The sequence below is a fragment of the Mirounga leonina genome, unplaced genomic scaffold, assembly GCF_011800145.1.
Source record: "Mirounga leonina isolate KUSES-001 unplaced genomic scaffold, KU_Mleo_1.0 Mir_125, whole genome shotgun sequence".
Lineage (NCBI taxonomy): Eukaryota > Metazoa > Chordata > Mammalia > Carnivora > Phocidae > Mirounga > Mirounga leonina.
In genome coordinates, this window is record NW_023270305.1 from 29,391,949 (window position 1) to 29,405,334 (window position 13,386).

Genomic DNA, 13,386 nt, shown 5'->3' on the forward strand with positions numbered 1-13,386 from the left:
TACTATTTAAAATGTTTTTCCTTAACTTTTTGCACATATTTATAAGTTTGGCACAAACTATGAAGACTCTAAGGCTAAGAAAGAACACAGTGAAATTTTCTTTATACAGGCACTTTACAAATACTCTGATCTTTGCCGTACTAGGTAAGCTATTTAATTTTCTTATTATAATAAATTATTTTAGTATTGCATGTTCCTTCAGAGGTGACTCTTTTTGGTGTGTTTCAGCTTCTATAGTGTTTATGGTGTGGACAACGAAGACATTTAGAATTGCAAAATGTCAATCAGTAAGTATAATCTTCCTATTTAAAGTTTTCATTTTTAATTATACTATTTTGGGTAATTTTGAAGAATTTAGTTAGTGTTTGTAAACAGGTAATTTTAGTGGAGATTTTCAGTTTAGTTTGAATTATTTTACAGAGAATTATAAGAACTTTTGCCTCCTTTAAATGAATCTGAAAATATTCCTCCTAAATCTACTTGTCCAATTATGTTCTTTTCTCAACTTCCCCTTTATATATTTTGAAAAATAATTACCTTCTTATATAACATAAGGTAACAGGAAAGCTTTCTCTTCTTGCATACCATGAAATTGGGTTTTTGAAACTAAATGGGACTGTAAACCTTAAGTCTGACATGTTTCTAAGGTGGTACACTCATTATGAACATTCAGGAGATACTCTCTGTGGGTTCTCTAGGTAGAAGGTACATTTCTTAGACTTAAAATTTAAAAGGCCTTTTTGGGGGCTTCTTGATTTAGAGCTAGTCCCTAGTTCTAAATAAACATTACAGACAGCCCTCTGTGCATCCTAGACTTCTGCCTTAGGAATAATTTAGTGAGAGAAGAAACTGAACTTTCTGGAATTTCTTTTTTCTCCTCCTGTCACCTTAGGGTTTTTCACCTGGAGTTCTAAGTATATCTTTTGGATTTTTATTTTTGTTTTGTAAATCTTTCTGTTGACCCTAAAATTTTATGGAAAGGAATGTTTATAATAATGTTAAACAGCCCTTTAGAAACATTTCAAACAATGTATAATAAAATCTCCTGTCTTACTAAAAGCAAAATAACTTATTGGGAAAAATACTGCATCGAGATCTTCACGTCGGAAATTCTAATACCATCCATGTCAAAAGTACCCATTGTGAACTTGCTTCTGATTATCTTATTAACCTGCCTCATGACTATTCTCATCTAGAAAATAGGATTAAATGACCTCAGAAGCCCCTTTAAACACTAATTCTTTTTTTTTAAGACTTTATTTATTTGTCAAAGAGAGAACGCACGCAAGCACAAGCAGGGGGAGCGGCAGGCAGAGGGAGAAGTAGGCTCCCCGTGAGCAAAGAGCCCGATGCAGGACTTGATCCCAGAACCCTGAGATCATGACCTGAGCCGAAGGCAGACGCTTAACCGACTGAGCCACCCAGGTGTCCCTAAACACTAATTCTTTATGATACTGTAGTATATAATTTGTGCTAGGGTTTTATTTATCTGATTGGTTATAAGGCTGAAGTAGGCATTCATGTTAATTTGATGAAGATAGCATTTCTTAGTTTTTATTTTCTTAAAAAAACATGTACATATTTGGAAGATGGACTGGTTGGAAAGATTTCATGAGTGTTTGTCATTGTACACTATTTGAATGGGAAATCTGTCTGTGTTTATCAGAAAATTAATATTTCATGTTTGAATTGTCCTTGTTATAGGATTGGATGGAACGCTGGGTTGATGATGCATTTTGGAGCTTCCTTTTTTCACTTATCCTTATTGTAATAATGTTTTTGTGGAGACCATCAGCAAACAATCAGAGGTACCTAACATGGGAAAATTCACATTTGGCAAGCATTTGTTGATCACTGCTACTGTGTTCAAATAAAAACACATTTATAGAAACTGAGGCCGTAGTCTTCACTTTTAAAGGAGTACACAATCAACTAGGGAGACAGATATAATGTAAGACAGTGAAATAAGATGTATAAACTAGGAAGTCCAGGGGGAAGACTGAAGAGGGTTGAGGAAGCCTCCTTGAAAGGCAGCATCTTCCTCGAGGAAAGAAGCAGAACCGTGAAAAGCTGAGCTGAGAAAGAATGTACATTTTCTGAGGTAGTGGGGGAAAACATGGTATACCTTGGAGGTCATTGAGGCATGCATTTTTATTAATACTACTTACTTTGGAGGGAAATAAAGCTTGAAGGGAAAAGTGGAACCAAAATATAAGGAGCTTGAGTTTGGTAAGTTCAGGTTGTACCATTCGCTGCATATGATAGGAAGGCCCACCTGCCCTTGCCTCATTCCTCTTCCCCAAGGAAAGGGCTGTGAAGTTTCTTGAATGCCTTTCTAAGGAAAAATGGAAAAGTATATACCAGTGTGTGTTTCTCCCTCTCTTTTTAAAAGTATATAGTAATTGGGACACCTGGGTGGCACAATCGGTTAGGCGTCTTGACTCTTGGTTTTGGCTCAGGTCGTGATCTCAGGGTGGTGAGATCAAACCCCGAGTCAGGTTCTACACTCAGTGCAGAGTCTGCTTAAGACTGTCTCCTCTGCCCCACCCCACTGTGCGAGCATGCACACACACTCTCTCTCTTTATGTAAAATAAATAGATAAATCTTTTTTTAGAAAGTATATAATAATTATAAGTACGTACATACACATATACACCATTCTGCACCTTCTTGTTTAAGATCTATCTTTCTATATCTTGTATAGCTCTACCACATTTTTTTTAAAAGTAGGCTCCATGCTCAACATGGGGCTTGAACTCATGACCCTGAAATTGAGAGTCATATGCTGTACCGATTGAGCCAGCCAGCTGCCCCTAGATGTACCACATTATTTTTAATGGCTCTTTGGCGTTCCATAATATGAATGTAGCCTAATATGTAGAAGCAGTACCTAGTTATTAGGGACTAGTTTGTTTCTAGGATTATTGTTATTATCAGCAGTGCTTTCTGAATGTATTTCTGACCTAGCAAATGTGGCTTAGTCAGTAAGCTTTATTTTCACCAGTAAGATTAGCAATTTACCTTTTGTTAGGGGATAAGTTAACAAGTAGTGGGCAGGGAGGGTTTTTGACAGGGAGAAAAAAGTACATCAGGAAGTTCCTTTCTCTGAACATTGCAGAACTGCTTTCCAGAAAGATCTTACCCATTTACACTTTCACCAGCAGGGCTTGGGAGCTCCAGTTTCACTGTTTCATCGCTGATAATCTTTCCTAATTTGAGAGTAAAATAATTGAATTTTTTAATTTGAATTTATAAGAAATTTTTTAATGTAAATATTTTTGTATGTAATGATGCTTTTAGGTATGAACTGAAAACCGAACAGGTTTAAATGCACTAGTAAAACTACTCTTCCTCGTTTCTGATGTAGATATGCCTTCATGCCGTTAATCGATGATTCTGATGATGAAATTGAAGAATTTATGGTACCATCTGAAAATTTAAGTGAGTGATATGTTTTCTTATTAAATGACCATTTAATTGTAACTTGTACCTTTACTTATGATGCAAAGTCACATTTTTTTCCTGTTAAAATAATTTTAAAACTCTATCTGCCAAAACCCCTATTATGGTAGACAGTCACAAAAGGAAGAGTCAGTAATGAAATTTTCAAGATCCTTAATGTAGTTTGAGCTTTTGTTACCTGTTCGCTTCTAAAGTCTAAGTATTAAAATAGATATACTGTTTCACACTAAGAATTTAGTTTACATTGTGCTTAGCTCCTAATAATCTTCTTCTTAATGATTCCTAAATTTCCTTGAATCACCTCTTCTTGCTCTTCAGAATTATATATATAATTTTCTGTTCATTCCCAAAGCGTTTCTAATTAGTTTTAGTGCTATTTTCATCTTTCAATTAATTTCTACATAGCATTTTATCATTTTATTAATTTTACCATAATACTTTAAACATTTGTTAAGGCAATATCATTACATAATTCAGTTGCTAAGAATAAGTAAGTGTAGAGCTATAACATGTTTATGAATTGTAACTCTCAATATTATTAAGCAGTCAGTACCACAAACTGATAAGTAGAATCAGTGCAATCCCAATCATAATTCCAACTGACCTTAAAAAAAGTACAAATGGTTAATCTGATTTTGTTTTGTTTTTTTTAAAGATTTTATTTATTTATTTGAGAGAGAAAGAGACAGAGAGAGAGGGAACACAAGCAGGGGGAGTGGAAGAGAGAGAAGCAGTCCTCCCACTGAGCAGGGAACCCGGCTCAATCCCAGGACTCCGGGATCATGACCTGAGCTGAAGGTAGACGCTTAACGACTGAGCCACCCAGGTGCCCTGGGAGAAGAGAATCTTAAGCAGACTCCCTGCTAAGCATGGAGCCCAACTCGGGGCTCGATCCCAGGACCCTGAGATCATGATCTGAGCTGAAATCAGAAGTCGGAAGCTCAACCGACTGCGCCACCCAGGTGCCCCAGTTAATCTGATTTTAAAATGTATGTCAAAAAGCAAGGACCTAGAAGAGCTCAAACATTCTTGTAGTTACAACATGGACAAATCTTGAAAACATTATGCTAAGTGAATCACAAAGCCAATCATGAAGATCACAGATTATATGATTGCAGTTAGATGAAAAGTCCACAAAAGGTAAATTCGTAGAAGACAAAGTATATTGATGATTGCCAGGGGTTGGTGGAAGGAATGAGTAGGGAGTGACTACTGATGGGCATGGGGTTTCTTTTTAGGTGTATGAAAATCTGAAATTAATGGTGATGGTTGCATAATTCCTTGACTATCCTGAAATCTGCTGAATTGTTCACTTCAAGATGATGCATTTTATAGTGTGGGAATTTTATCTCAATAAAATAAAATTAATGGACTTATAGTAATTTCAAGACTTATAAAAATATCAAGTTATATTAATCAAGATAGTGTGGTTTGGCAGAAGGATGGAAAAACACAGCAGTGTATCAAAATAGAGTCCAGAAATAAATCCACACATATATGGTCAGTTGATTTCGTTGTTGTTGTTATTGCATTAAGTAATAACATATTGAAGAGTGTACTTTTACAAGTACCAAATTGATTCCATAGAATAGGTTTCTAAAAGTTTTGTTTTTAAAAGGAATGCAACAGAGGCGCCTGGGTGGCCCAGTCAATTGAAAGTCCAACTCTTGATTTTGGCTCAGGTCATGATCTCAGGATTGTGGGATCCAGCCCCATATTGGGCTCTGTGCTGGGCGTGGAGCCTACTTGGGATTCTCTCTCCCTATCCCTCTGCCCCTCCCCCCTCTGAATGAATGAATGAAAAAAATGAATGAATGGAATGCAATAATTAAAGTAGCTTCAAACTGGAAATCTCATTTGTCAACTGATTTTTGACAAGGGCACCAAGACGTTATATGAGAAAAGAATAGTATTATCAACAAAGTGTGCTGGAACAACTAGATAAACACATGGAGGGAAAATCACCTAGACTCCTTACACAGATACCACATAATAATTAATTCAAGATGGACCACAGACCCTAGATGTGAAAACTTAAACTATAACTCTTCTGGGGGCCCTGGTGGCTCAGTCATTTAAGTGTCCAACTCTTGATTTTGGCTCAGGTCATGATCTCAGGGTTGTGAGATTGAGCCCCATGTTGGGTCCACACTGGGTCTGGAACCAGCTTAAGATTCTCCCTCTCCCTTTGTCCCTCCCTGCTAAAAAAGAAAAACTATAACTCTTCTGAAAGAAAACAAGAAAATGTCTTTATAACCTTGGGTTAGATAATTTCATAGGACATTAGCAGTTACCATAAAATTTTAAAAACTGCTAAATTAGACTTCACAAAAATTAAAATACTCATCAAGAGAAACTTAAGGAAATGAAAGGCCAGGCTTAGACTGGAGTAAAAGGTTATGTGTACATGTATCTGACAAAGGACTTGTATCCAGCCCTAGACTGGAATAAAAGATTCTCAGTACATATATCTGAGAAAGGACTTGTATCCAGAATATAAGTAAAATCCCTATAAATCAATTAAAAAAACTCAATTTGTAAAAAACAGAAAAATATTTGAATACACTTCACCAAAGAAGACAAAAGAATGACCAATAAGCATGTGAAAAGATGCTTGGTCATCAGGGAAACAAGTTAAAACCAGAGTGAGATACCACCACATATCCACCAGAATGGTTAAAATTTAAAAGACTGACAGCATGACATGTTGGTGAGGATGTGGAACAGTTATATTACTCAGACACTACTGGAAAGAATATAGAGTAGTAAGACTAATTTAAAAAATGATTTGGTTCTTAAAAAGGTAACCATATACCTACCATACAACCCAGCCATTCCACCCCAAGATATTTACCCAGAAGAAATGATAGATATGAAAGCGATGTTCACAGAAGGACACTGATGTACACTATTATTTTCAGCAGATTTATTCTTAATAGTTTAAAACTGGATATAACCCAATGTCCATCAACAAATGAATGGATAAAGTATTTGTAGTATACCACACAATGGGCTACTGTTCCGTATCAAAAGTAACCAACACTACCACATAAATAAATCTCAAAACCTTTATATTGAGTGAGAGTAGCCAAATCTAAAAGAATATAGAGTCCATGGATTATGGTTCTATATATGAAGTTCCAGAACAGGCAGAACTAAGCCATGGTGATTATGTAAATCAGAACAATGGTTGCTTCTGGTAGGATTAGGATTGACCAGAAAGGAATTTAAAGAACCTTATGTAATGTTGAAAATGTTAAATGTCTTGACTGAGGTGGTAGTTACACAAGTGTATATGCTTGTAAAATCTCTTAGACTGTACACTTAAAATTTGTGTATTTTATTATGTTGTACCTCAATTTTAAAAATCAGTGTATTGCCCCATTAAGAGAAGAGATCTCAAATGTTGGGATTTTAAACGCCTCACAGAAACATTGTTTGATCAAGGAACCTCATTTTCATTCATTGTATCAACTTATGATCGTAACATACCAATTGACCTTGTTTATGGAGAAGCACGATTTGCAAATTATTGTAATAACTAAAGTGATTAGTTATGGGGCAGAGATTACGTGTCAGGCACCTTATATACGCTAACTTGTTTAATGCTCTTGTTTAATGAGGTGTAGATATCAGTATTATCCCATTGTGTTGCTGGGGATGGTGAGTCACAGAAAGTTAACTGCTTTGCCCAGGGTTGCATAGGGAGAGCCAGAATCCTTGGTGGGGCAGTCTAGTTCCAGAACTCATGCCCTTAACCTCTGCTCTGAAACTGGTAGCAGAAAGGAGAGCCTGGTCAAATAGGAAGAAAATCCTTCTCTTTCCCATTTTATTTTTATCATAGGCACATTCCAAAATGTACACATCAGAGAAGTAAAAGCACAGCCAAAGATGTGTTTTATTATTGAATATGATACTATAAATTCTATAGATTTTTAAATCCATAAACTTTAAAATGTATTGAAACTCTCTAAGGAAATATGTATATGTTTACTTGTTTGTTTAAACTCCTCTAAAACTAGGGGCACCTGGGTGGCTCAGTTGTTAAGCATCTGCCTTCGGCTCAGGTCATGATCCCAGGGTACTGGGATCGAGCCCCGCATCGGGCTCCCTGCTCCTAGGGAAGCCTGCTTCTCCCTCTCCCACTCCCCCTGCTTGTGTTCCCTCTCTCGCTGTCTCTGTCAAATAAATAAAAATCTTTAAACTCCTCTAAAACTAGAATTCAAACTAGCCTCTTGCAAACCTAGTTGTTATTGCAGACATTCGTGAAGTCTGTTAATTTTTGCCATCCCTCCTACATTTCCAAGTCATGTTAAAGCCAGCACCCTGCCCGAAGTTTCTGCTATTAACTTTCCTTTAAATATATACATATATAAATAATTAGTATATGTAAAAATCTCTCTATATATAAATCTACATATATAAAGATAAATATAAATCTTTGTTGGGCTGTTAAATATGAGATTATGAAAGAAAATATTTTATAATTTATTTCTCTCCATAATGTTTCTCATTATAGCTGAAGGAATAAAATTAAGAGTCTCAAAAACGGTTTCCAACGGAACAGCTAAACCTACTTCTGATAATTTTGTAAGTATAGTATGTATTTAATAGAGTCTGTGTCACATTCATTGTCAGGAAAACATTCTCTACTAAGGTTTTTCGCACAACACCCAGTGTTACCAAGCAGCGATACCGGTTAAGGGCGACGGCTATAACTGCGGTAGCTGCCGGCTCCCGGGGCGCCATTCTTGGGCCAGCATGAGCATCACCTGGGAGCTTGTTCGACACGCAGGCTCAGGCGCACCTCAGACCTACTGAATCTGAATCTGCTTCTTCACAGGATCCTGTAGATGACTCCTATGCACATTAAAGATGGAGAAGCTTTGACGTAGTAGAAGCTTGTATTAATTTTTCCACATTTTAAAGTGATTTTTGAAGGCATTTCAGATAACATTTGTTGTCTGTTAGGAAAGGACTTTATGTATTGCCTATGCAGTTAACAAAATTAGCATTTGTTATAGAACTGTGGAAGCTTGAAAAAATGGTAAAATAGAGAGTAGAGATGAGTTTTTTAATATTTTAGGCATATTAGGCACAGCGGAAGTGCCTCTCATACAGTTTTATATTCTGCTTTCTTATAAGTGTGTATGTTGTGATTAATAGAGTATAAAACTTATGTATGCTCATAAGTTCTGACAGGATAGATGATCCATGAGAACAGTCTGATCTGTTGGTTTGGTAAATTTTTTCATTTTTATTTTTGGTAATCAATAATTTCTTAAAATGTGTGTTCTTTGAGTAGTTTTATGGTGATTTAAACTTTAAAAATTACAGCAGTTTTAGAAAGATAATTATCATATGATCCCACTGATATGTGGAATTGAGAAACAAGGTAGAGGATCATAGGGGATGAGAGGAAAAAAATGAAACAAGACAAAACCAGAGAGGGAAACAAACCATAAGAGACTCTTAATCTCAGGAAACAAACTGAGGGTTGCTGGAGTGGAGGGGGGTGGGAGGGATGGGGTGGCTGGGTGAGGGACACTGGGGAGGGTATGTGCTATGGTGAGCGCTATGAAGTGTGTAAGACTGATGAATCACAGACCTGTACCCCTGAAACAAATAATACATTATATGTTAATTAAGAAAAATTAAAACAGTTTTAATTATCTGGTGTTAGAGCTATTAAACTTTAACTTCATTAAGATATTTTCCTTTTATTTTAGGGATATGTCTCAGTTTATTTTAAAACTCAATGCTTGCAAACACATCAAGGGAATACTTTATTTCTCTAAATTAAGGGCAGTCAGCTCTTGATCAGGAGCCTTATCTCATGACTTATTTCTCCTTGAGACTTGCTCAGAGAATTGGGGTTCCTATTAATACTGGCTCAGTTGCTTTGTCTCTCTCCTAGGTGAGCAAGATGTGATTAATACTAGAACCAGAGTATTCCATGTAGCCAAGTAGATCACAGAGAAACATTTTGATTTACTTTATTTTATAAATCAAAATACTTAATATGCATTTTTTCTTTCTCCCAGTGAGATAACCATAAGCAAGTTTCTGTTAAAAAACAGATACCCTCACTGACCTACTTTCCTTTTCTTGTCTCCAGAGAGATGAGCATAAATATAAGAGACCGAAATAAATTGGCTTTTGTAAATTTAGAGTATTTGTACTGTCATCTTTTTCTGTTGAAAAATTATAAACTCATTATAATAGAACTAGAACAAATTAGGAGGCATAATGAATGCTAGGAGCAAAAAGCCAATAAAAATCAATATTCTTGCTATTTTCTGTCTTACAAATCAACTGTGTTTCTACCGTGTTTTTTCAGGACAAAAAAAATAACACCTTGCATCTTTAGATAGGAATAAAATTAAGAAGTACAAAATTCCAAAGTTCAAATTTTTGTTTGGCTATTTAAGAGAATACTGGCATAATTTCTGTGTGGCATAAGTGCCAACTTCTTAGGATATGTAGAAATGCAGAGAATCATGCATTTGAATTTTAGTGCTTAAATTTATACATTATGTTTTAAAATTCTACTTTCAGGTGATACTAAGTAAATGCTAATATTTAAATAATTTATTTCTACAGGATGAAGATTTGAAGTGGGTGGAAGAAAATATTCCCTCTTCATTCACAGATGTGTAAATATCCCCTGTTAAAGTTTGAGTCTAAAATTTAGGTTATCGTATAAAGAGATAATTTTCATACTTTGTCATGTGCTTTTGGAACATCATACCTCCATATGTTTTTATAGGCCCCCATCACCAGCAAATGACTGGTTTCATGTCAGACTACAAAGAAAACACAGCCCTGCCTTTTTCTTTCTCCTCCATTTTTCCCTATACAGCAAGTACTTTAATACCTATGGCCTGTAACCAACTCCAGCCTTTTCTGATCTAAGTTTTTCAGGATTAGAATCATTTTATTTCGTTCCAACTTTCTATTATGGAGACGTTCAAACATATGTAAAACATTTTTTTTCAAACACATGTAACCACAATACCATGTATGGTGGGGAAGTCATTGGAGGAAAACATGAGCATCGGAAAAATAGAGTGCAGAGAAAGCCCCTCAGGAACTTTGAGCTAATCAGGATCTAGGTCCTGCCTGACAGAAGAATTCTATGCAGCTATTTCCGCCACAGAAAACAGTAGGACAGCCAGATATGATAACGTTTTCATATACTATTCTTTCCTTTCCCTGCTCCCATTTACTTCCTATTCAGACAGTTCCTGTCAGAGTATGAAATTCTGTTTGCATGTCATAGGATAATTTGAATGGACCATGAATAACATATGATGCAGTCTATTATAAGATAGACAATATGGCTTTTCCTTAATCTCTGACAAGCCATAAAGGACACAGCTTAGCAGAGTTCACCTCCCTCTTCAGTGTACTCAGTACATCTTGATAAGTTTTAAAGTCATTAACCTCACAGAGGAGCTATTTTAAGATTGCTGGTGTTTATCTCCAGACAAAGTGCTGAGCACCCAACCGTTGTCTTCTGGGTCTCTCAGGTTCTGGTTCATGTTTCCCCTAAAGCAGTCTTCTCCCCTGGATTTTCCTTAATTGTAATATTACAAGCAGTCTCGCCCGGCCCCTTTCTCATACCTGGCTTGTCTCCCAGTTCTCTTTCTTCTGCCCTTACCATAGCCTGCTCTAGATCTAAGTGGCGTCCTCTGGAGTCTTGCTGTGATGGCACTTGTATGTTGCAGCTCCAGCACATAGACTTTGCTCCCCCTCTCAGTGAGGGAGAGCCATCACTCATCGATGCTCTACACTTGGCTTTTCTTTTTAGCCATATTATCTTTCCCAAGCAAAGGTTATATTGTATAACTCTCTCTTCAGTACCTTCACCGGTAGACATCCAGTCAGTAGTAATAATGATATGGGAATTAAACAGATACTTGATTCCATAAATACCACCTTTCATAATACGTTGACTCATCCCTCTTTTTTTTTTTTAATATATATATTTAAGGTGTACGTGATCCATTTGCTCAACATACACATAGTGAAATGATTACTATAGTCAAGGTTATTCATCCCTGTTAAGTTCTCACAAAAGCACGGGGTATCAGTTAGATAAGACATCACTACTCAGATACATGTCCAACTGTTGAAAGTGAAAAATAACAGGGGCTTAAAAAATAAATCCGTAGTTGGAGGTCAGTTGTGTTTGGAATTATTCATTTGTATGGTGTATTCATTGATATTCTTCCAACATATTTGCCTCTAGAATTGGTCATCTTGCCTTGTTTCCATTTTGAAGTTACAATTATTTTCCCATTTCAGTTTTTAACTGAAATTTTTTTAAGTATAGCACACATTCTGGAAAGTATAGAATCCTAAGCTCCAATAAATTTTCAATATGAGCACATTCATGTAACTAGCACCTAGATTAAAAAAAACAGAACATCACCAGTGCCCTAAAAACCCCTTTGTTTCCTCCCAAATCACAACCCCACTTTCCAAAATGTGCTGCTCTCCTGGTGTCTCATAACTGTAGATTACTTGTGTCAGTTTAAAAAATGTATCCCTCGCTAATCCATCCATTTTCTTGGCTGTATAGTATTCCATGTGTGACTATAGTAATTTATCCATATGGGTTATTTTCAGTTTGGGGGCTATTAAGAACAATATGAAAATTCCTCTCCATGTTTGTTGGTGAACGTAGGTGTTTATTTCCATTGGTTGTGTCTATCCAGGAATGAGAATTTGTAGATTACCAAATATGCCTATATTCAGCTTTAATACATACGCTAGCCTTTTAATAACATTGTCATCTGTTTTTGTTTTGTTTCAGAGCTCTTCCAGTGTTAGTGGATTCAGATGAGGTAAAACATTTTTTGCTTATTTTCTTGGTGCTGTTATTTTCACAAAGTAGAAATGTATTTCAGAAAGAAATTCTAGAACTTTATAAAATGATTACAAATTGAGCAGGTTGGAAGATGGTGCACTGATTTGCCAGTAAAGTGTAAAGGAGCTCGATCCTCATTTAAAACAGGAGCAAGGTAAACGCTTGTTGGTATGAAGGAAGGGAGAATTATTTTATAAGATTTCAAGTCTCTGATTTTCTAACATCTTGTACCTTGGTAAGAGTTTAGAATACTTTAAGATGGCAGTTTGTCTAAATTAATCTCTTATACTTGAGATATTTTGTTGGGGTATTAAATAGAGTTTCTGTCTCATTTTCATTTACTAAGCAGGAGACTTGAATAGAGGATGTGGATTTGAGAAGGTTTGGGGGAGAAAAATGAGTTATGGATCATCTGGACATTGAAGGGTGGCCCAAGACGGAAAGAATTCTGAATTGTAAGAATTAAAGGGTGGATGTGGGGAGCAGGAGCTTACAGGAAGGAACAGTAGAGGAACCTGAGTGGTAGCTGAGGCGTGACTTAGGTGGTGGCTAGGGAACAGGACAGAAGCCGCTGCTGTGTTGACTAAAGGTAAGGGAGGTGACCGGCTGCAGCAGGTTGATCTTGACGGTAGCGGGAAGTTTTGAGGAGGCTGCAGTAGACTTGCACCTGGCTACAAAGCAGTTGAATTTAAGGATTTAGAACTCTACGGAAAGATACACCCTGGAGAATTGCTTTTAAAAGGGCATTTAGAGGATTCATGTGATAAATAATTTTATCATTTCAAAATATATGAATTGTGTAAAGTGAGGCAAATCCCCAGATGAACTATGCCTAGGAAATCCATGTTAGCCCCATCCCTGCCTCTCACCAGTAATTCTGAACTCCAGACTTTTTCCAGCTAGCGGGATGTTCAAGTTTTCTGAACTTCCCAACAGATATCCACCATACGTCACTAGAAGTGTGGATTGTCTGGTGTTTATTTTCTGTATCTGATATTTCTGTGTGTATCGTGGAATATACTTAGTCCCCCACAAAACTGTGACTGTT

General features: G+C 36.4%; 1 protein-coding gene across 2 annotated transcripts in view; it reads left to right on the forward strand.

Moving 5' to 3' along the window:
• Positions 1-13,386, forward strand: part of TMEM87B (transmembrane protein 87B) — a 49,819-nt gene that overhangs the window by 33,013 nt on the left and 3,420 nt on the right. For both annotated transcript variants that reach the window (XM_035001053.1, XM_035001054.1), the window contains exons 12-18: positions 36-144; positions 229-287; positions 1,705-1,808; positions 3,369-3,442; positions 7,983-8,053; positions 10,067-10,119; positions 12,285-12,315. In XM_035001053.1, the coding sequence (XP_034856944.1) occupies positions 36-144; positions 229-287; positions 1,705-1,808; positions 3,369-3,442; positions 7,983-8,053; positions 10,067-10,119; positions 12,285-12,315 (501 nt within the window). The remainder of the gene's footprint in view (positions 1-35; positions 145-228; positions 288-1,704; positions 1,809-3,368; positions 3,443-7,982; positions 8,054-10,066; positions 10,120-12,284; positions 12,316-13,386) is intronic.